Consider the following 24,224-nt stretch of genomic DNA (forward strand, 5'->3'; position numbering starts at 1 on the left):
GGACTCCTAAAGTCCCCCTGGAGTCCTACTGTCCAAAAAACAAGGAAACAAAAGCGCAAACTAAGGTGACTCAGCTGTCAGTTACTTACACTCTCGAATTCCAATCTCCCAACCCTATGGCCATTCAAGGAGAGACAAGCCGAGGGCCGCTTTGCCTGGTGCAAAGCCTGATTCTGCTGCCTATTGGCTGTGCACTGTGCAAGTTACATCCCGCCTTGGTTTCTTTATCTGAAGACGGGGATGATGAAAGGAGAAACATTCTCACTGGCCTGTGTAGGGACAGAGTCCCAGAGGGCAGTTTCCAGGCTCTCGACGTCGCGTAGAAAGGTGCTGGCTCGGGTAGATGGCCATCAACTGTGATCAGATGGCCGTCAGCTGTAACTAGTTGGCCATTAGCCACCAATATAACTGCCATGGCTACACTAGCAACTGCGGATTACGGCTAGCAAGTGGGATTAGCAAGCGGATTGTGGATTGCGGGTCGTGTTGATCCTACTTCCTGTGTCTCACCTGGCCGCCATCGAGACTGGGGTGCAGGAAGACCCCTCATTGGAGTACTGGCGGATGTTTGCTTTTGTGTCTCAACCAGACACCATCGGAATATAGTGGTATGACTCCCCTATCTATGGCTCCATTGTTGCTCCTTTTTGGCCTCACCATATTCCGTGTCTACCCCCTGGGAGTGGGACCAGAGACCCTGCATTACAGCCTATCACCCTGTTAGTGTTACAGACATGTTTGCTCTAATTATTTACAAGAAAGAGACACTCAGGGAGACAGGAAGCTGTCCTCAGTCACCAAGCTGCTAAGTGATGTGGCCCAAAGCCTGCAGTCTCAGGACACACCACCCTGCATCCCCACTTCCTCCCAGACCCTGTTTTCATAGCCATCACCAACCATGACTAGAGTAAGGTGCAGGAAGCCCAGGAGCTGCTCTCAGGGAGCAGCCTTTAAGTTTAACACTGCAAGCTATCTCTTTCCTGTAGAGGAAGGACCAGCGACAAGAGCAGGAGAGACAAGAAAGTCAGTGTTTTGGGGAAGGGCATGGAGAGACCCACGTACAGTGAAGTCGACCTGGGAGAGGGGAGGGGCTGCTGCCCACCTGCCTCTGCCTCCCCTCCTTGGGTCATAGAAACAGCTGGCGACAGCCACAGGGGTGACAGCACAGGCCGTGGGAGGCAGCAGGGGCAGGCTGGGCTGCCCACACTGCACAGGGGCTTCCTGGGAGTGTCCAGACACAGGAACCTTGGAGCAGCCCTGGGCTGAGAATTCTGGCAACCTCCTCCCTCCCTGGAGCTGTGGGCCGGGCTGCTATAACACTTTCAGTTTTGTTTCTGCAAGAACTGAAACTCAACAGGAAGACTGCGGAGACCAGATCATGGAGGGAGCGTTCAAAGTGTGCAGGAACTGGTAAGGGATTGCTTCTCTAGCAGCTACCTGCCTAGGGAGAGGGACAGACAGGATGTGGCTGTTTCTGAAATGAGGAGAAAGGGTCCAGGCATAATAGGACCGGGAGGGACAGTGTGGGTACGGTGGCACGGTAGGGAAGAAAGGTTTAAACTCAGGAGATCTCTGAGATGATGAGATAAGTGGTCAGCGTTACTGAACCCCGCTCTCCCATCCTCCCCCTCAGATAGTCTAGACTTTCGAGGACAGTCCTGAAGCCTAACAGCCAGGTTAACTGTCCATGGGCTACCCATATTTGTCAGATCTCAGGTCCTAGTTTGGGGTTCTGATCAAATGGTCTTCACACCAATCTGGGACCATTCCCCACTCACCTTAAGTAGGAGATGTGGGGCAGGGTAAGGGGGGCCAAGCCGGAGTCCAGGACCACGCCCCTAACTCAAAGGGACGTGACTCATTTGAAGGGCCTCAATCTGTAAGCTCCCTACCTGTAGCAGGAACCAGGGGGCTTCCTTCCCAGAGAGCTTTGCTCCAGCCAGGTCCTCCTGGCTCTTGGGTGTATGAACCAGCCCAGGAGGAACAGCTGAGAGCACAAGGCAGGGAGAGGGGCAAGAATAGAGAAAGGGAGAGCGAAGCAGCCTTTATGCCACCTGCCTCTCATTATCGTTTGGGCCTTGAGGGCTACAAGCTCTGAGTTTCCTTTCTCCCAAGCTGCCACAAGCAAGAGCTGATTGAAGTGAAAGGAGGCATTTCTTGGTGATAAGGAGTGTTAAGAAGTACCCTGCCCAGAAACTGAGAGCTTTAGAAGCTTGTGTCTCGGGGGTCTCCAAGAAGGGACTCGGGGCCTCTCTGTGGGTTGCACAGGTGAGCCTGGAGGCAGGGAATAGGCGGATGGACTCTCACTCCCCGAAATGTGGAGATTCTGAAAGTGGGCATTGCCCTTGCAGGAAGTGTGGGCGTGCCAGGGCTGGAGTCCCGCAGGCTGTGGGCCAAGCAGGGGAACACTTGAAAACATGACTAAATATTTGAGAGAATTTGGTATTTGCTATTCCATTTTTTAAACAGCTTTACCGAGGTATAATTGACATAAGTTGCATTCATGGTACATTTTTAAAGAGCACCATTTTTAAAGAGCACCATTTGACATGTATATACCTATGAAACCATCATCACAATCAACATAAGGAAACTATCCAGCACCCCCAAAAGTTTCCTAATGCCCCTTTGTAATCTCTCCTTCCGGCTCCTTCTTGCCCACCCCAACTAGCCCAGGCAATATGATAACTTTGTAGAACATCCTTACACTTATTTTATGATTTTGCATTTCTGATTTGAGACCAACATGGGGAAGGAAGACAGGTGGTGTCAACATCATATTTTCAGGGCTTGAGGCCTCGAAAGATCTTAACCTAGCTGCCCTGGGTGTGAAATATGGCTCCATGTTTTATACCATGAAATAAACCTGTTTTTCTCCCCCCTTGATCCTACAGCAAAAGAAGGGTGGCCTCTGCCCACTTGAACCTCCATGAAGCCCACTGCCTGCTGTTCCTGGTCCTCTGTCCAGAGTGCAAGGAACCCGTCTCACAGGCACAGATGGACGAGCACCGCAAGAACGGGCACCAGCAGGTGAGGAGGCCGAAGGAAGGACAGAAGTGGGAGCCCTGGGCGTCAAGGCAGAGTCCGGTCCTTGCTGCAGGAGCTGGCTTGGCTGCCGTTGGGAAGTCCTTTAGCCCTTGCACGCTTTGGCCCGCCTCTGTGAAGTGGGCATAGTAATTCTGCCTTTCTCACACTAAACTGAGTCTACCCTCGGTTTTCCCACTCCCAACCCTTTCCCTACAGGCTCGGGGGTTTGGCCGAGGCAAGGGGTCCCAGTTGCAGGGAAGGCTGAATGTTCTTTTGAGATTTGTAAGGAGGGGAGGCGGGAAATTAAAGCTCTAGAAGGCAGTCACGGCCAAGGTCAGTCCAAGTCTGACTTTTCTCACCTGCTCTTTCCTGTCAATCCCTCCTGGGAGCCCTTGTCTATCTTTCTGGAGATCGTCAAACTCAGACATCCGTTTCAACTCAGCGGGTACCACAAACACTTTTTGAACACGGGGCGGGTGCCACAGGGAGACTGAGGTAACCACACCTGATCCCAGGCCCCTAGGAGCTCACAGACCCAATCCTGCAACACGTGAGCCAAGGCAGACATGGAGGAAGGCTGCAGGTGCTGGGTGGGAGCCGAGTTTCTCTCTCTGTGTTTAGGCCGGGTGTGCAATGTGCCAACAGAGCATGCAGAAGCACTTGCTGGAGTTGCATGAGGTGAGAGTCCAGTGTGATTTCACCCTTTACAGCCAAGCAGCCCACCTGGGAGGAGCGGGAGGGGAAGGACCAGCCAATAATAAAGACTTCCACCTGACCTCTCCCCTCACCCAAGTAGGCTTGGCGAACCATGGAGAACTAGCTGGCCATAGGGACACAGAGCCTCCTGTCCTCCAGGTGCTGGTCAGAAGTGCTTACCGTGGACCATGAGCCCAAGACAGTCCCGATTCTGGCCCTTCCCATCTGCTTTCTTATTGGCTTAATCCCCCAAGAAAATAAGCTCATATCCCCAACCCGGCCACAGTGGCTGCAGGCCAGACCATGCCCACCCTGCCTGCCTCCCTGCAGACCAAGGAATGCCAGGAGCGCCCTGTTGAGTGTAAGTTCTGTGAGGCAGTCGTGCGCCTCAGCAAGCTGGAGATCCACGAGCACCACTGTGGCAACCGGACAGAGCTCTGCCCAGACTGTGGCCAGCTCATCGAGCTCCAAGTGCGGGCCCAGCACAGAGATGTGTGTCAGAGTGAGCAGGCCCAGCTCGGGAGAGGTGAGCAGTGAAGGCTGGGAGGAAAAGGGAAGCTTTCAGGAAAAGGAGCCTCTCTGGATGGGATGCAAGGAATGTAGGCAGGTGCTCAACAGGACATGGCATGTGTGTATGACAGATGTACAGGTCTCAAATTCATCCAGCTATTCTAGTTCTAGACTGCGTACTAGATTGGCCTTCTTGTGTGTCTGCCGTGAGCTTCAAAGGACTGGTCCAGGGAGACTGAGAGGCAGGGGGTGAGGTCCAATCTGCACACAGATGGGTGCAGAGGCAATGGGGGCCCTGCCAAATAGGAGGCTTCCTTGGAACTCCTCCAGCATGATCCTAGCCTGGCACAGATGCGCCTGCATCCTCTTACAGACGAGAAACCCATACACAGCATGGAGCAGGGGCTTGCGAGAGGCAGAAATAAAGCTGGACACCCGAGTTTCCCGACACCAAATCTGGAGTTTTTTCCACCAGCAGCAGTGGACCAAAGAAAATGAGCTGTAGCTCCTGACCTTTGGGCCTACATGGTAGCTCCCTGATACCATTTCGTGTTCTCTGGACCCAGCTACCTCTTTATGAGGTGTTTTAACAGAAGACAAGCCATCAGTGTGACAGACCTTCTGTTGACTTCACTGGTGCTTTTAGTAACGAGGTAACACGTGGAGAGCCTAAAACCTCTCGGACAGTGAATCTCTCCTGGTAAACAATCTACCCAAGGTCAACACTGGCAAAGGAAAACCTGGAATGCTTGACATTTGTGTACATTTCCTTCATTCCAGCATGGCTGGGCTTTAACACAACCCACACAGCTTCACGCATAGAATACAACTTCAACAAGACAACACAGCACAACACAATCAACAACGATATGTACAACACCTAATTTGATCCCGGAGCTCAGAAATTGTTGAAGTGAAAGAACAGAACAGTCAGGTGGGACTGGATTGGCATCCATAATAATGGTTCCCTTCGTCTCCTTAGAAACCAGTCCTGTTCCAGGAAAATGTCTCTTCATTAGGGTCATGTGCTTCCCTGAGCGAACCTCTGTAGCCATAAAGGAAATGATGTGGGTGATTCGGCCAAGGGTAGCCTGTGTGGCTGAGGACACTGGCAGTACAGGACACTCATGGCCAAGCCAGCCCAGGACAGTTCATACTTATGACTGCAGGCCATGTACACAGTTGTGGGACAGCTGGGCTAACTTGCTAAGGGCAATCATTTGTGGTGGTGTTTCTGTGTTTATTCAGGGAAGAAAACTTCAGCTCCTGAGAGCAGTACCTGTTGTCATTATTGCCACCATATGATCCCAGGAAATAAGTATTTACACCATATGGTGAGTAGCAATTCGTCATTTTCTAATGGTGCTCATAACTTGTTCGTATTACAAAAAGCATGGTAGAAAAGGTAGATTCTGGGTCCAATTTTACATCACATGGGTATTAGAGGGTCTCTTATTTATTTTTGCTTTGCTCAAAATAGGATGTTGTGAATTGCTTTAGGCTAATTTATCCTACATAATTGGTCTCCAACTTGTGCCAAGGAGCCTCCCTGACCAACCAGCCCAGCTATCCCTGGTCACCTCTGAACATCTTCAACCTTCAGGGCCTGGACATGCCATTTGGTCCTCAATAGGACCTGCCTTATAATGTTCTGTCCCCTGTGAGACTCCCCTGTGGGAGTCTTGTCCATTAGACTGTGAGCTCCTTTGCAAAAGTGAAAGACTTTCTCCATCTTCCCACATTGAAGCTGATCTCAGGGCTGGGTACCAAAGGGGGACTCTGTGGAGGTGTAATGATGTAATTGATTGATTGATTATTTTGCCTGGGAACACTCACAGACTCTTCCCTCCATCCCTCTAAGCACCTTTTGGTGCATGAGCTGTGCCAAGGCACTCCTCTTCTTTGCAGGATGAAGCGTTTTCTCTCTGGAGAAACTTACCAAGACTTCTCTCCAAGGAACTCATCTCCTTCTCCTTGAGCAGAGAGCTGTTTACCCTTTCTTAACCTTCAATTCAGAGAGCTATGACTACCCGCACTAAAGAAACCCTAGGATGATCTAGCTCTTTTTTGTGTATTGTGGTAAAATACACATAACAATATATCATTGGGCACATGTAGTACATTCACAATGTTGCACGCCATCCCTTCTATCTAGTTCTAGAACATTTTCGCCAGGTACCATTAAGCAGTCACTCCTTACTCCTCACTCACTACCGTCCCTGGCAACCACTAATCTTTCTGTCTCTGTGGATTTGTCTATTCTGGAGATTTCATATAAAGGGGATTATATGATACGTGGTCGTATGTGATTGGCTTCTTTCTCGTAGCATAGTTTTCCAGGTCCATCCAAGTTGCAGCACGTGTCAAACTTGATCCTTTTATGGCCTTTATGGTCACACTACCCTTTGTCCATTTGTCTAGTGATAGACCTTTGGGTCACTTCCACCTTTCAGCTCCTTGCTTTTTGAAATGCGGTCTGTGGACCAGCAGCATCCATGTCACCTGGGAGCTTGTTAGAAATGAAGACTCTCAGGCCCTCCCCCTAGAAATGCTAAATCAGAATATGCAGTTTCCCCACATCCCTAGTGTTTCAAGTGTGAGACACGCGGAATCCAGCCCAGGGATTCGCAGCCTTAGCTGCACATTGAAAGCTGTGCATGCGTTTTCCTTAATACGGATGCTTGTTCTAGTACATACGTGGTCCATGTCTTTCCTTTGAATCAGAAGATACTTGGTGAGCATTACAGCAAGAGTGGAGTTGACTACTCTCCTTCAGACTGTCCAGACTGGGCACCTACACACTGACTTGCGGCTCTAATAAACATGGAACTAGATTTGTGGTCAGAAACCCTGAATTTTAGTTCTGCTCTGCCACTTACAGGCTGTGTAGTTTCCCTGAGCCTCTTTCTTCTTTCAAGGAAAATGGGGATGATGTGTCTACCTCTTCATTAGAAGAGACATCCATGATCTCACCACCACATGCATCTGTGTAATAGCATCCACACACACTCGCCTGCCCTCCTGTTAACCATAGAGGAGCTTTCTATGTTCCTAATGCTGGCTGGTCACTGCATCCCATCTTCCTTGCCTACACAAGGTCATTGCTCCATTGTTCCAGCAACTCGCCCTCTCTCTCCTACAACAGGGAGAGGTGGAATGAACTGCACATGTAGGCAGCAATAGAGTCTCGAACTGTCCACTCCAGTATGTTCTAACATTTGTTATGATACAAAGTTTTTAAAGTGTACTATTAACAAATACTTATATTATGGTGCAATCCTTGGCCCTGCATGGAAAGCGCCCTCTCTCTCTCTCTCTCTCTCTCTCTCTCTCTCTCTCTCTCTCTCTCTCTCAATTTGCAAAGTAAAGACTGAAATTATTTTACACTGGGTGGTTTTATGGTTCCCACTCTTTCACTTTATATTAATATGACCCAAAAACAGGAGAACAAAAAGTACTTCTCTTGATCTCATTTCCTGCCAGCTTCCAACTTCTTTCTTTGTTCCCTTTTGTAGTAAAATGTTTGAACAAGTTGTCTGTAGTCACTGTCTCCATTTCTTCTTCACCCATTCTTACACACACTCCAATCTGGCTTTTGTGCCTGTCCCCCACCCACCCCCCACCCCAAAACTGCTCTCGTCAAAATCGTTAATGACCTTCACATTGCTAAATCCAATGGTTGGTTCTCAGTCCTCAAGTTACGAAAACACTGTTCATCATACTCTGTTCTTCAATTCACTATTCAATTCACTTCTTTAATTTACCTCTTTCTTGGTTTCCAGAATGTCATACTCTCCTGGTTTTCAATTACCTCGCTAGTCTCTCCTCCTCTTGCTCCCAAACCTTTTAATTGGGGGGAGCGGGGAAAGAAGGACACAGAGTTCAGTCTCTGTATTCTTCTTTACCTGTACTCACTGCCTCAATAATTTCATCAGATCTCATGATTTGTAAAAATGCCTTATGCAGGCAGACACTCCCAAATCTATGTCCCATTCCAGATTTTCTCCCAAACTGCAGAATCATGTATCACTGCCTACTCCCCATCTTTACTTGAATATTTTATAAGCCACCTATTTAAAATTGTAACCCCCTGCCCATCCCCCTTACCTTTCTCTACTGTTTTTGTTTCCATATCATTTATCAACTTCTAATATATCTAATTTACCTCTTTCTTATAGTCCTCATTAATTGTCTCCTATCACCCCAGTTAAAATACAAGCTTCACTGCTCCCCTTCTTGCTAAGTGCTGTCAAGTCACAAATATTCTACTTTCTAACTCTTTTAGCTATTTCTTCTGGTATTTAGTTCCATGCTTCTTATACTGCTATTCCTTTTTTTCAGTTTTAGATATTATCTATTCATAAGGATTTAAGGATACGGATTTCGCTTTATTACACCATCTATCCTACACATATCTCCAAGTTTCTTCTCTCCATCCTCCCAATTTATTGATATCACCCATTCTGGTTAAGTTAATAATCAATTTTATATTATTATGAACATATAAATATTATAAATGGCTATGCCACACTATAATTGATTACATTTGCTTTCTTCCACAACTTTTTGTTTTCCCTGGAGTTAATAATTGCTTCGATTTTTCATTTGCTTCACTTTCTAGTACCTGTCACTAAATCGTCCCTAAAAACTTTCTGCCACATCTGAAAATTTCCTCCTCAATGCAATTGAACACATCAGGAAATCTACTAAATTCATTTTGAGGGCATGTGGCTCCCCAGGCCTGATAAGTAGCTGTCATTCTGAGAATTTCTTCCACTCTCTCCAGTGTAGGAGTTGTTCGCCAAATTTTAGGTTCAACTCTTTTTCTTTCTTGGTTTACTTCTTCTTTGGTAGAGTATATCCTTGAATAGTTTCTTGAGAACTAAAGCATGACAGGCTAACTTTTTTAAGCCTTACTTATATGTCTGAAAATGATAGCTTGGATGGCTATAGACTCTACCATTTTAATTATTTAAATGGTATTACTAAAATTTTCAAACAAATGCAAATGTAGGGAACAAATATAATAAACCCCTATGCAGTCATCACCCAGATATATCAATAATCAAAAGTTTTCAACATTTGCTTCACCTATCCTTTCTTTCTTTTCTTTTTTGTTTTTTTCTAAGTATTTTAAAGCAGATCCAACATATCCTGTCATTTCGTCTATCATTCTTTAATATACATCTTAAAATTACAGTCATTTCCTTACTTAACTACAATGCCATTATCATGCTCCACAATATTGACAATAATTCTTTTCTACTATCTTTTGCTGGCCTTCCATTTACCATGCTTGTTCATTGCCACTGCTGCTGCTGCTGCTTTCTCTTCTTGCCTTCTATTGGATTGAACAAATTTTCTTCGTTTTCTTTCTTTTCTCCTGATTTGAAATTTTGCATTCTATTTCTCTCATTTTTGCAGTTACCCTTAACATTTTAATATGAATACTTGACTTCATAGTCTAAAATTAATCATATTCTCTACCCTTCTTATAAACAATATATGGATTTGAGAACATGTTAACTCTGATCCTCTACTCCCACCTTATATGTAAATGCTGCCGGAATCATTTAATTCCTCCTTATTTTCATATTACCCTTCTTTAGTTATTTTTATTGTTGTTGTTTTATATAATTTATGCCTGTTTGGATATAATCTCATGTTTACCTTTTTCTTTGCTCACATTCTTTCTTGAATCCCAAGCTTTCCTTCTGGGGGAGATTTCTCTCTTTCTGAAATACATTTCTTAGTTCCTCTGCAAGAATCTATGCGTAGTAAATCTTTAGTTGCCCAAACATGTAGTTCTTTTTTCTTCATTCTTGAATGGTAGTATGGTAGTTTAGTTGGATATCTAATTCTAGGTTAACAGTTATTTTCGCTTAGCATTTTGAACACTATTCTACCCTCTTCTCACCTCTATGATTGCTGTTGATAATCTTTCCATGTAATTGTCTGCTTTCTGTGCAACTGTCATTTCTTTGTAGATAATCTTTTTCTTTGGATGATTTCAACATCCTCTTTGCCTTTTATCTTCTGTGGTTTCATCATAATGTATCTAAGGGTTTGTTTTCACTCATACTGCCCAGAATAATGTGCTCAAATGTGTTTATTTTTTTTCTCTCTTCCTCAGGATTTCTCCTACCTGAATCTAAAGATTTATGTTCTTAATCAGTTGAAAAAGTCTCAGTTCTAAGCTCTGTGGATCCTCAATGTTACCTAACCCTTCCATGTTCTTCCAACTCTTTCTGTGGAACATAACTGACATATATTAGGCCTTCTCATTCATGTCTTCTAACCTTTCATATTTTCTATTTTTCTCTCCCATATTCTGGATAATTTCCTTCAATCTATCTTCAAGTTCATTCTTTCTTGGCCACATTTAATCTGCTGTTTTTAGCACATCCATTGAGGTTCAATGTCTGTATTTTTCATTTCTAGTTCTATTTAATCTCATTCCAATTTGCCTACTCTTTTTTTTCATAGGATCTTATTCTTTTCTCTTGTTTTATTCATTTTTAATTAATTTATTTTACAGTCCCTATCCTATAGTTCTATTATCTGAACTTCTTGGAGTCTAATCCTGCTATTGGTTGTGTCTATTACTCTTAAAGTAGAGTGCTTCTTTGTGTATTTGTACGTTGGAATTGTGAGTTTCTATTTGGTGGGATACTACCCGTGAAAATCCTGTATGACCTAATTTGAAGCTATACACCTTGCAGAGGGATTTTGTAATTGCTCTGCCATACTTTCCAATGTTTATGTTAATTCTTCTGCTTGGGTATTCCCAGGCCATGAGGCTAATGTAAATCTAAGTCCCAAACACAACAATGGCATGGGCCTATGATTCTGAATTTTCAGGAGCGCCAGTTTTTCTTCCCCACACTCCCTTATCACTTTTCTTTTCCAATTAGCTGATTCTTTTCTGTTAGACACCATAGTTTAACCTTCAAGATTCCGCAGGGAAAGAAGAGTCTTACTTCCAATTCTCCACCTTATGTGGATGGGATTTTTCTCTCATCCAAGCCCTTAATTACAAGACTGACCCCCACATCTCCTCCCAAAGTGTCAGCTCATGTGCTTAACAGGTCAGGTCTTTATTCCTGGAACACAGAGCTTTCTTTCTTTCTTACAAAGTCAGCTATCAACTTAAATGAATTTTTGTCATATTTTATCCAGCATATCTAAATGTCTGTAGTGGAACGTTTTCAGGTTATCTAATCTATTGTCCAACCATTAAAGTCAAAGTCATTTTTAAATTTGATATATTACTCACAATTGCAGGATAAATGTCGTGCAAACTCAGAATCTGCAAAATATTTTCCAATTGGAAAGCCGGGAGTTTCTTCTCCATCCCTTCCAAGTCAGGCTGCTGAAGCTCAAACTTCCACAGCAGAAAAAGATGTCCGCCCAAAGATGAAAAACATAAATAGATTCCCTCTTCTTTCTGAAAATTCAACAAAGCAAGCACTAAGTGGCACAAACGAAACCAAGGATCTACCTTGGAAGTCTGAGCACGAGCGCTGGTTCACCTCTCCTACAGAAGACGAGGCAGCCTATGACATTCTGAGGAGGTGTTCTCAGTGTGGTATTCTACTTCCCCTGCCGACCCTGAACCAACATCAGGTACCCAGCCTCTGTTCTCTCCTTACCTGGCTGTGAACCATCTGGATAGAGTTTGGAGAAATCCAAGCCCTGCAGGATGTTCACAGACACTGCCATTGGAAAGGCCTTTCTCTATCTCCCCCTTCTCTGTGTGCCCACATTCACTCTCTCATAGCATTTACCACCTGGTTTATTTGCATAATCTCCCAGACACTGGGCCACCTTTGAAGGTAGGGCCAGATCTTTCATCTCTGTGCCTTCAGTTCCTGGCCCAGGGGCTAACCACAGCAAGTGCTCCAAAACTATTGAGTTAAATGAAGGAAGCAGAAAGCATCCAGTCTAGCTCTCTCATGTTGGAGATAAAGCAACTGAGGACAGACATCAGAGCCTTGGTCAAGATCCTAAGTCGGTTGGTGTCTTGCCTCTAGCAGGTCAAGATTTACTTCCAATGGATCAGGATTTTGTAGCCTCACTAGCCTGATTTTTATAGCCTAGATTATTTTCTAGTAATAATAAGAATTAGCATTAGAGGTAGTTAACCATTATATGCTAGTTACAACGCAAAGCTCTTTACAAATGTTAATCTTCATTAGAAACAACAGGCAGGTATTGTATCCCTATTTCACAGATAAAATATAGTCAGGAAGGTTGAGTAGCTTCCCCAGGATTATACAATTACAGAGTAGCAAAATCCAGGCTGGCATCCACGTGTATATAGTTCCAAAGTACATAGTTTATACTCTTAAGCTCCAGACTGAATGCCTCACTAAAAAAAAAGTAAAAGCTTTCATTATTTGTTGTTGTTCAAAATACAAAAGTACTAGATTTTGTTGTAACCAGTTGACATAATACCATACAAAGAAACACAAAGACAATGATAATCCTCCCCATTCTCATCCCAACTCCTCCCCAGTCCCATCCCTGAGATTCTACAACCTGGTGGGTGTCCTTTCAAAGCTTTACCTTTGCTCACAAAAACCGGAACAAGCCTACACAGGGTTTGAATTCTTTCTTTTCCCCATATATTATCTTCCTGTACTCATGACTCTACCATTTGCCTTTTTTACTTAGTACATTATGCATTCTTCTTACAAAAAAGTAGACCTAAATCTTCTCTAACTTCTTTATGCACCTATGTATGCACATAAGCATACAATTTTACAAAAATGGGTGGATTTCATACTTGCTGGGGGTGTTGTTAGTGCTATATTCTCTTGCCTCCCACAAATTGTTTTTCTTTCCATACTTTCCTCTGTCCCTATATCATAGGGTTGCCAGATGTAGCAAATAAAAATACATTACTTGGGACAAAAATAACTATAAAATAACTTCATGGGACATACTTATACTAAAAAGAAATTCTTTGTTTCTCTGAAATTAACATTTAACTGGACATTCTGTATTTTATCTGGCAACCCTATTATATAACCACATACAAACATACACATTTGGCGTCCAATTATATACATTTCTTTACATGCTAATGTCATTTTTTCCAGGCCCCTAACTTTTTTTTTCTCAATTACAATTGACATTCAGTATTATTTTACATTAGTTTCAGGTGTACAGCATGACACCTGATTAGACATTTATATAATTTGCATCTTAATGTAATGATTCAGTGATACCCAAGGACATCCCTCCAAGTCAAATGATGTGGCTCTTTCTTTTTTTAATGGCTGCATAAGAGTCCCTGGTGTGAGTTTTCTCTAATCTATCCATCCCCCCCCCATGACAACAGGCCTCTAGTAAACACTGTCCCAAGCTCCCCCCTGGCCCCTCTTGGCTCACTGGGCTCCATGCCTGTTCCCTGACATTTGTAGTTCAGGGTTTATGCTCTGAGAACTGGGGATAGCAATATCCAGAGATCTCCCTGGAACTAGCACTTCCCACTTTAAACTCATCCAACTATTTTTATATCCATTTCTTTAGGAGAAATGTTGGTGGTTAGCTTCGTTGAAAGAAAAAACAAGTGAGAAACTCCAGCTCGAAAAGAAAAGGTACTACAGGTTTAGAAAATTGCCTTTTGGCATTGGCTTTTCTGCTCACTTTTTGTGGTCGTCTTTGCTTGTGAAAGATGGGTTATATTCCTTGGGTTTCTTTTCTGTGGGAGAAAATATTTGGATTTTAACTGTTTTCCTCCTTTTGAACAGCAATGTTGGTTTACTCAAGAGCTACAGATAAGCCAAGAAAAAGAAAAGCCTCCAGCTCTTCTGTCTGAGAATTCTGATGAAGCATCTGGGCCCCTCAGCCTGGAAACCTGGGGGACCCCAGCTTTGTCCATTTTACATTCCCACCAGCAATGTATGGAAGATCGAGTTTTCCCACATTCCCTGGCCAGCATTTGGTGTTGTCATAATTCTTTCTAATTTCAGCTATTCTAATAGGTATGTGATCATGTGTTACTCTGGTTTCAAATTGCCTTTCCCTAATGTCTAATGATGTTGAACATCTTTTCATTTTCTTATTTGCCATCTGAAATGTCTGTTCATGTCTTCTTCCCATTTTCTCAATGGACTGTTTGTTTCTTTTACTGTAGAGTTTTGAGATATACACATAATCCCTGGAGAATAAAAACACCCTCCTTGAAAGCGGCTCCTTCACCTTTCTTTAGATTCCTCACTGGTTTTCCAGGAGAGGGATGGCAGCAGCTAGGACAGCAGGGTGAGGCAGTGCTCAAGGAACGGGGAGGACAAAAAGGAAAGAGGGAAAGGAGGGGGACAGAAGTGAGGCTGGGTGGTGGCAAAGGCTGCATAAATGTCCTGGCATGGGTGCTCTCTAATTTATCCATCCACACCCCTGATAACAGGCCTCTCTAAACATTGTTCCAAACTTCCCACAGGCCTGCCTCTCTTGGCTCACTAGTGAAGCCCAAAGGGGTGCCTTTGGAGGCTGTTGGGAGAGAGAGTGACGGGGAGAAGCCTAGACATGCAACCCACAGACAGTAGGCGCCTGCCCCTACCTTTCTACCTGGCCTTTGGGGAGACCTGTTAGGGCACCAGACCCTGCCTGGGATGGCAGCGCCGAGGAAAGTGGGTGGGTTCGATGCCCCCCATGGTCCCCAAACTAAAAAGGTGGGGCGGTTCTCAAGCTTTGTCACCTTGGGTGGGTCACGCTTGCTTAAGGCTTTCCTCTGAGGGCCCTGAGCAGGGCAAGTGGAAGCCATGGCACAGCACGTGGTGATGGATTCCAAAGGAGAGGCGCCCAAGCTGAGTCTCCCTGGATGTGATAGGACGCGGGGCTGGGTCAGGACAGGAAAGGTGGCGGACTGAGTGGGCCTGAACCCCAAGTTCGTGGCAGAATCTCTTCCTTGAACGAAGAGCGAAGGGCAGGGGGGATGCCCATCCTCAACGGGGAGCGGACCAAGCCTCCTGCCTCGCAGCCCCCGGCCTGGCATTTTCCTGGACCGTCTGAGCGCGGACCGGTCTTGCCCTCTACACTTACCCTCTACTGACCTGGCAACCCCAGGTTTGCGTCCCTGAGCCCAGTGGGGATGAGCAGCGCCCCACAGGTGGCGGCGCGTCACAAAGGCGGCCCGCGGCTTAGCCTTTAGCTTCCTCGGGGGCAGGGCACGCCCCGGGAGATCGCAGAGTTGGCGTGAGAGCAGAGGCAGCGCGGGCGGAGCAGGCAGGCGCACTCGCGGTCCCTACAGCCCTAGTGCCCCGCACCTGCGGCGGGGCGGGGCCTGCAGGTAACAGGCAGGCGCGGGCACGAGGCTGGCACTGGACGGGGAGGCCGGCGACGCTCCGAGGCCGTCCTCCTCCTGGAAACTTCCCGGTCACCTCCCGCGCCCTGGGTGATAGGACATCCTTAAGTTTCCTTCCCTGCTGGGCAGCTCTGCCATAAGGTGGACCAAGCCTCGGTGCGAGAGTCCTTAAGACGGTTTGAATCCCACCTCCTCAGTTACTGCTTCATCTCACTGGGAGACTTTCTTGACCTTCCAACACCTGTTTCCCCACTTGGAAAAGGGAGCGTTCACACACTCCATACAGGGACGTTGTACAAGTACCTTGCCACCAACTTACTGAAGGCAGCTTGCATAGCATGTACTGTGGGTCACGCACGGATCTGGTGACTTCCATAGAGCAGCTCATTTAATCCTCCCAACACTAGGAAAAAGGTACTGTTATTGCCTCTGTTTACAGATGTGGAGACTGAGGCACAAAGAAATTAGTTAGCCTAAGGTCACAATAGCAGTTGACAGAACCAGGACCCAACCCACGAAGGATCACTGGTGAGGAGGTCTGTGAGGGAGTGGAAGACGTTCTCAGTAATGACGCGTGACGCTTGGACCACTCGCCACAACTTTCCCAGCCCACCACGTATGTTCTTCTAAACCCACCCTAACACGGCTGATACTTCTTCTGACCAGTGACTTTGTGAGGACAAAGGGTTTCCTTTCGCTTCCTAATTGGTGCAGCTTCTCTCGAGCACCTTTGAGGCTCCTGGCTAAGTGCTGTGGAGGCACCTGGACCATCTATAGGTGATTAAAGAGATAACCCTGTTTCTTCATTTGTTAAATGGTGAAGAAGGAGGCTCAAAAGAAGAATGAGGCTGTCCCTAGTCTCAAGGAGTGTGTGGATCCCATGGGAAAGAAAGGCCCAGTAAGGGATGGACATTGGCGGGAGAGGAAAGAGAAAGGCAGGCTGAATACAGAGGCAGCACCTGGAACCCCCTGGAGTCCCGTGTCCTGGGTGGGGGCAGACGGCTGCCAGATCCCATGTGGAAGTGTGTCTGGATCTGGAGATGGGAGGGCCAGCGGGAGGCAGGAGCCCAACTGTGGGGTGTTGAGGATGAAGGCAGAGGACAAGATCCCAGACAAAGGCTTCCACGGGAGCTCGCCTGACAACACTCATTGCCACGTGGTGTTGGTAGGAGCTGGAGAAGGCCTGCGGCCATCACAGGGAGAGTGGACAGGAGATAGGCGGAGACACCCACCTCAGGGATCTGTTCAGATGATGGATTCAGTGGGTGAGATGTACGCAGAGCGACATGAATGATGCTTACAAACATTATATACACATTGGGCAAGCGCACACACAACTAAAAACACAACAAACACGCTGGAATCATTGCCTATGGTGTGGGGTGGGGGGGCAATGGAGTGAGACATAAGAGTTAAAAGGGAATAAGTGAATAAATAAAACCAAAGAGAGGTCTCGCGCAGGCAAATGTCTGTCCTGAATTGAAAAATATGATGAACTTGTCCTTCAGCATGTGAGGCCTGCCACCTGTGGAGGTAGGAAAAAGGTACAGGAGAAAGAGTCAGAAAGCCAGGTTCTCCTCTGGACCCTATTACTAACTTGCTGTGTGACCTCAGGCAAATCCCTTCACCTCTCTGGGTCTATTTCCATCTGTAAAGAAATAAATTATCAGACGTTTTCTGGCTCTGAGTTTTTATGAGCCATAGCAATAATCTTGGGCCACTTGGTAAAGTAGACAATAAAAGCTTTATGGAATGATAGGGCTTGAACCTTGAAGAATGGGGGTTGGGGAAAGGTAAAGAAAATAAGGGGAGTTTTCAAGCAGGAGAAACACTGAAAGCAAAAGTCATAAGGATTTCAGCATATGGCTATAAAAAATCTTGGGCTGGGTGTATGAGGTGGGCCTTAGCCCATCTCTCCCTTGGGACTCCCTACCACCTGCAATCCAACAACCAAGTCAGAGACTTCCGGTTCTCCCCAGTTCTGCATTCCCCAGTCATGTCCTCCAAAGAACTCATAACCCACCCCATTCCCGCTATGGTACCACCCTAGTCCCAGGTTTGAGCCTGGACGCTGCTCTGGTCCATCCTTCCTTCACTCCCCAGAGTGTCCTTCCTATACTTCAACACTGACTACATCACTTCCACACATGTGACCCTTCAAACTGCCCTGTGACCTCAGCTGAGGTTCTCCACTCTTGTTCTCTATGGCTACGCCTTTTGAATGTCAACAGAGCTATCAGCAATGTAGCTCACCACAGACAGTGATTCTCATCTAGAGAAAGTGGCCAGCCATGTCAGGATTCCAAAGTCTTGGGGAGAGAGGAGAGTGGGGATCTCTGACCTGTGACATTTATCACATCATTCAGGGGCCCTTCATCCAGCACTTCCCCCGCTCCAGCTCCAGCTCCAGCACTTCCTGCCCCTTACAAATCAAGCTCCAAACAGTTTGCAGTTCTTGTACCATGCAGTCCACACCTGTGACTCCTTGCAAGTGTGGACTGTATGGTGCATTTATTATCACACCACCAGTATCAGCACAGTGCCTACTACACATGGGCCTACAGTACAAATTCGTTCAATTGGGTTTAATTTCTGTTTGGCAGGTAATGGCTCTTCCTTTTTACTCCTCACAGAACACGAGTGACTGCTTTCCTTTCGTCATTTTTGGAAGCCCTGCTTATCACACAGCTGCACTGGACATCCCAGTTCCTAAATGGATGAAGAAAGCCAACTGATTGAGCCCCAAGACCAGAGCTGCTGGGCCACTCTGCCCGATGTGTGCCTGCGTCGTGTTTTCTGGTGGCTGGGAGACAGGGACAGGTCCAGGGCAGCCCTTGTCTGCAGAAAGTGGAACCAGATAATGTATTCCGCTGAACTCTGGCGATATAGGACCATCACATTCAGTGGGAGACCTTCCAGGGTACACGCGTCCGAATTCGAGTCAGCTCTTTGGTATGTTAAGAAATTTGGTCGTTACCTGGAGGATTTAGAGGTCAAATTCCTGAATCCTTACAACGCTGTCTTGACCAGGAAGTTCCAGGTCACCATGCGAAGCCTTCTGTCGTGTTTGGGCAAGAGCAACAACCGTCTGAAAGCTCTTTCCATCCAGCACCTGGAGCTGGACCGCCAGGTCTGGAGAAACAGCCTCAGGACCTCGTTTATCAAAAGCTTGACCTTCTTCTTAAAGAAAGTTGGTAAACACCTGGATTATCTCAACCTGAAAGGGGCCAGGGTGACCGTGGAGCAGGGCTGCCAAGTTCTCAACTCCCTGAGTTACCTGAAGAATGAGAGTTTGGCCTCGGAGCTCAACCTTGAGGACTTCTTCAGCCATCACCTCGCTGTCTACAGCAGCGTCCAGTTCAACAAGACCATGGCCATGTTCCACAACCTGGTGTCCCTGACCCTGAACTACAGTTGCATCTCTGACGAGCTGCTCGAGAACTTGTGTGAGAACAATGCCAGTACCCTCCGGACCATGAGCATCAAATGCCACATCCACGACCCCCACGGGCAGGTCATCTGGGGCATGTCCTGGGGCAACCTGGCCAGGCACGCCCCCCGCTTGAAAGTGAACTTCTTCTTTGAGCGGGTCATGAAGAACGAGTGCTTGGTCCGGATTCTCTTGCAGGAGATTCCGGTCAGGAGCATCAGTCTGAGAAGCTGCTACTTCAGTGACCCAGACTGGTCCATGCGGCCCACTCTGCTGGATCTCCTGCCCACCTTCCGGCACACTCTGCGGGTAGGTATGACCTGAGGGTGGGGAGGCTTTCCAGGAGTGAACGCCAACCAGGTTATGGCTTCCCCAGAGGAAAGGCCACTGCCACCTGCTCTTGGCTGGGCTCGCACACACTCACTCTCAAATTGAGGTTCTGGAAAATGTGACCAAACTAAGTCTCCATGGGTCCCCAAGACCACAGTGGACAACAAAAGTTGTTGCTCATGTCCAACAAATGGAACACAAGGAATTTTCTGGTTGGCAGTCAACCAAGGAAAACGTCGATAGGCCTGGCTCAGAGCTGTGAGGCCTGAGCAGGGTGGTGCCTCTACGGGTGAGTAGCAGGTCTGCAGCCCCTTCCTACCTTTCCACTCGGTTGAAGGAGGCAGGAAACCAGGTGACTTCAAACCAAACAAAAAGCCAAATTTGATCCAAGTCACTGAAGAGCCCCGAGGTGTGGGCCGTTGTGTAATCTGGCAGCTCCCCATCTATAAAATCAGGTCATTTAGTCCCTCTGAAGGACCTCACAGGAGGTGGTGATGATTGACATTTATAAACATAGAAGCCGTGCTAACAGTGAAGGACTAGCGTGCTAACAGCTCATCTGATACTCGCATAGCCCTGAAGCGCGCAGGCAGGCAGCATTGTTAGCCTCCCAAGCTCCGGAACTTGAGGTTTGGAGGCCTGCCCACGGTCACCGAGCCAGTCCCCCGCTGGGCTGGGACCAGCACCTTGGTCTCTGGGCTCCACATACATTGCCTCCAAACCCCAAATTTTGCAAACTTGTATGAGAGCACCTTCATTCCCAAATCTCTCCCTCTGTGACCAACATGCCCAACGGTCACACGTCACTCATCTAGAGCCCTCAGACCGCCAAAGCCAGGTCATGGACATATTACAGAATGATCCTGCCCGTCCCAGCATCTCTGCCCACATACATCTTCCCCTTTGGTGCTTTTTTCCAGAAGTTAACTTTTGAGTTCAACAACAACCATGAGTCCCTCGACGAGGAGCTGCACAGCCTAATCTTATCCTGCAGGAAGTTGTTGTACTTCAAAATCTGGGCTTTCCTGGATGTGAACTTTGTGGAGCGAATCCTGAAGAGTCAGAAAGAAGGGCAGTGTGCCCTGCATACACTCAAGGTAAGAGCCTCCCCCGGGGATAGAACAGGGGCGTCCAGGCCCCAGCGCTCAGGCGACCAGCCATGGTACCTCCGCTCGGGGACAAAAGGCAGAGGTGAGGCAGGGAGTGAGGGCAGTCATCTCACTTGAGTCTGTTGACTGGAGATGAACAGTTTCACAGAAGGGAACCTGGCGTTTCTGCCTTAGTAGCTGTTTGGGGGCTTTTCCTGATTCTGCAAACAGTTGTACTTGTGTATCATTCAGATTGTTTTCATTGCCTGAATGAGGCCATCACGGTGTGTGTGCATGGGTGTGTTTCTCTACTGGCACAGGTGAGAATTTATACAAACAGATATGAGACAAATGAAGAGGACAGGACACTGAGGGAAATTTACCGGAAGTACAGAAGGCTGATCGAGTCAGAGCTTGACTATTTTGTCATCGCCTACTCCATGATGTAATGAGCGCTCTCCAGACGAAGACAGCGAGGAGCACTTTGAAGTTGAAAATGTGATTCTCATACAAGAACACCTGGGACGCCCCCCTGCCCCACCCCTTTTTCTTCTCTCTCTCCTTTCTGCCAGCGGCACACACCAACATGGACATCCCAGCAAAGGCTGGGGCTGCTGGGGATGTGAAGGCCCCAGGTGACTTTAAAGTGCTATCTTTACCACCTATCCAGAGGTGATTTCTCGTTTCGTCATTTGGTTTTCATTGTTGACACCCTCATCCAGGCACAGAGCTAAAAGCTCAAAGCCACTCAGTGCAGTTTCTTACTCTGACTCCTGCTAAGCTTGGCACCTGAAAAGGCATAACTAACCAGAGCAAATAGAACCTCGTTTTTTACTCACTGACATTATCAGTTCAGAAATGCTTTCTGTCCTGGCTGGGCTTCGTGTCACAGCCTCCTGACACTGACATTCGCTGGGTCTGGTCACAGGTGAATGGAAATCTACCAGCCTGTCCTCCAGCAAAACAGGGAAATTCCCACTTTTAGAAGGAGTCTGCGTGGAGCCAAAACTCCTTCCTACAGAAGGCGCTCAGCCCCAAATGTTTGGATGTTGTGAACTCAGATCTCTAGCATCTGCTTTTCTTGTGTTTCCTTCGTTCTCCCATCCAGGCAGCATGGTGTCCCATCCTCAGGTATGAGACAGAACCGAAAGTGGCTGTTACACTCATATTCATGAAGAATTTGTAATGTCATGGGGAAATGTTCCCAATGCAATGTTAATTACAAAACTGTATATTTCGAGTGAAGTCCATCATGTAAAACACATAAGGGTTTTTGTTTTTTGAAAGCATAGAAGAGATACACCAAAAATGTTAACAGTTATCTCTGGGTGGTGGAATTATGGATGGTTTTACTTTTCCTCTTCAACGTTTTCCCATATTTCTCAAATTTTCTACAATGACTATATGTTCTTTTTATAATCATGGGAAAATCCAGTGTGTTTTACATAGGGAGTAATTATAAATTCCTGAGCCAGTGCCCTAGACATGTATTGTTTCCGGTCTTTTGAGATTTTTGTGCATATAGTTACATGTCGGGTTTTTTTCTTTCAATAGATATAAATTAATGAAATCTCAGAATACTTTTGACAAGTGTCGCATTTCAGATTTTGTCTCATTTTGTGTATGCTGTGTCCCTATTTATGCTCAGCTTTTAGGCCTTTGTTAAAGTTCATATGTGTCCAGTGCAGATACATTTCAACTTTCACAGCATTTCCACATTGGCGGTCTCATCTGAATATCCCTGCAGTGCTCTGGGTAGATGTAGTTCCTGTGTCACTGACACTCAGAAACGATGGGCACAGGTGACAAGAATAGGGCCCCCACCTGGGGGGAGCTCCCAGGTCTGATGGGAGAAGACACTATAAAGTGTCATAGCATAAAGCTGAAACCAGAAGAGCCCTCGGGAGCCATCTACTGTGGTTCCCCAAAAATAAGACCTAGCTGGACTATCAGCTCTAATGTGTATTTTGGAGCAAAAATTAATATAAGACCTGGTCTTATTTTACTATACTTATTTTACTATATTTACTTACTTATTTTACTATAAGACCGGGTCTAATATAATATAATATAATATAATATAATATAATATAATATACTTAATATAATTAATATAATTAACATAAATAATATAATTAACATAAATAATATAATACCAGGTCTTATATTAATGTTTGCTTCAAAAGACGCATTAGAGCTGATGGTCCGGCTAGGTCTTATTTTCAGGGAAACATGGTAGTTCCATGTGGACCAGAGAGGAGGTGGTTTGCTTGATGAGAGAGCATCAAGCAGCTGGAATCCAGACCACCTGGGAGATCAATGGATCGATGGACAGATTGATTGATTGATTGATGATTGGTATGATGATTTATTCATAGTGTGGAGGAGTTCTGGTTAGTTTCCTTTCATCCTCAAGCACAGAGTCTCAGTGTACAGAGGATCTTTTATGGAAAACATGTTATTTATGTTAACATGTTTTTATAAAAGAGTCGATTGGTTTTGCAGTTTTGGAAATCTCTTTCATGTCTGGTGTAATAGTAGAGAGCTGGGCCGTCATCGCTGCTTCTGCAGTCTGTGGCAGAATCACAGACCAAGTAGCCTCAGGGAAACTCCAGAGAGAATGCGAGCAGAAAAAGGCACATAACATCTGGGTAGTAGTGTTAATACCCTCAGCAATTGCCCGACCACACAGAGAACTACTGTACAGACATTCCAGTTCCCCAAGAAATGAAAACAGGATCAAGACCCGGAGAGCGCTCGTGGGAAAATGCAGGGCACATGAGGTTTCCAAACCCACAGATTCTAAAACAAGTATCCATTTTCTAATTACCGCATTCACTGGCCCAGTGGTCGACGGAGACAACCCACAGATTTGTGACCTGTGTGAAAGTTGCTGATCCATGCCTGTCTTCCTCCAGCACAGAGCAGGAGAGGACGGCTCTCTCCCACACGCCTGCTGAGGGTCCTCAAAGAGCACATAGTTGTTGGGTGAGACGCAGCATGGGAGAATGGCAGCACGTCCCTGTCTGCACTTATGAGTGAGAAACACATTCTGACTCCCAGGTGCCTCCTCTCAGCTGATGACTGAGCTGATAAAGCCCAGGTGACAAAGGGAAGGGGGGTGGGGCAGCAACTTTGAATTTCCAAGCGTATAAGGAAAGCAGGGCTGTGATCAAAGGTGTGATCCATTACCCACAGGCAAACCTACAATGAAAAGGCAGCTCCTTTGATGCTCCTTTGATTTGGAAAAGACTCTCAAGGATGGATCTTTGACTCTCTGGCCTGGAAGGGTCCTGAGACCTGGTTTCTCAGTCCACTCAGGCCACTTCTTTGTGTGACCCTGAATAAGGGCTTTATCCTGTGTAGGCCTTTGTTTCTGCTATTTGTAAAATGGGAAAAGCTGAACAACATATCACGCAGGTCCCTGAGACACAAATATGCTGGGATGAGGTGCTGGAGCTGTTGTGAGGATGAAATGACAGTGAACCAACATGGCAGCGGCCACATTTCCCAGCCCCAACACATTTGGGCTTCCGAGCCAGCTGCCTGGGTTTAAGTCCTGCAGCTTATTTGCTCTGTGCCTGTGGGTACTTAACCTCCTGAGTGTTAGCTCCTCTGTGTAAACAGAGAAGTAATAGCACTTCCCAAGGGCAGAGAGGACATGCGGAGGGCTACTATCTGCTCAGCACGTGGGAGGGGCAGGTCATGGCACAGATTGGCATGAAGCTGATGTTCTTGGCCTTAAAGAGGGTTTCTCCAACCCAGGCGAGGAAAACCCTTGCTGACAGCACAGAATCTCCGGACCAAGGAACACTTTGACTGTAAACGGCTT

At 46.4% G+C, this 24,224-nt stretch overlaps 2 protein-coding genes across 2 annotated transcripts; both read left to right on the top strand.

The window, feature by feature from the left end:
- The first annotated feature begins 1,254 nt into the window (after positions 1-1,254).
- XAF1 (XIAP associated factor 1) lies at positions 1,255-14,426 on the top strand. Its single transcript, XM_081027972.1, has 8 exons — positions 1,255-1,410; positions 2,895-3,030; positions 3,649-3,705; positions 4,054-4,249; positions 5,482-5,567; positions 11,518-11,859; positions 13,771-13,838; positions 13,992-14,426. The coding sequence occupies exons 1-8, from the start codon at positions 1,379-1,381 to the stop codon at positions 14,020-14,022; spliced, it is 948 nt and encodes a 315-aa protein (XP_080884098.1). The 5' UTR covers positions 1,255-1,378; the 3' UTR covers positions 14,023-14,426.
- A 3,770-nt stretch (positions 14,427-18,196) lies between these two features.
- On the top strand, positions 18,197-20,841 carry FBXO39 (F-box protein 39; the record flags this gene model as incomplete). The annotated part of the gene is made up of 3 exons (XM_081028552.1): positions 18,197-19,283; positions 20,225-20,401; positions 20,713-20,841. The coding sequence occupies exons 1-3, from the start codon at positions 18,258-18,260 to the stop codon at positions 20,839-20,841; spliced, it is 1,332 nt and encodes a 443-aa protein (XP_080884678.1). The 5' UTR covers positions 18,197-18,257.
- Between the last annotated feature and the right edge of the window lie 3,383 nt (positions 20,842-24,224).

This window comes from Rhinolophus hipposideros, assembly GCF_964194185.1.
Source record: "Rhinolophus hipposideros genome assembly, chromosome: 20".
Classification (NCBI taxonomy): domain Eukaryota; kingdom Metazoa; phylum Chordata; class Mammalia; order Chiroptera; family Rhinolophidae; genus Rhinolophus; species Rhinolophus hipposideros.

What these genes read in the sequence shown, in the direction of transcription:
- XAF1 (XM_081027972.1), top strand. Translation starts at nt 1,379, where the DNA reads ATGGAGGGAGCGTTCAAAGTGTGCAGGAACTG. An exon ending in GCAGGCCCAGCTCGGGAGAG is followed by an intron (nt 4,250 to 5,481) that starts GTGAGCAGTGAA and finishes GTGTTTATTCAG; the next exon opens with GGAAGAAAACTTCAGCTCCT. An exon ending in CGACCCTGAACCAACATCAG is followed by an intron (nt 11,860 to 13,770) that starts GTACCCAGCCTC and finishes CCATTTCTTTAG; the next exon opens with GAGAAATGTTGGTGGTTAGC.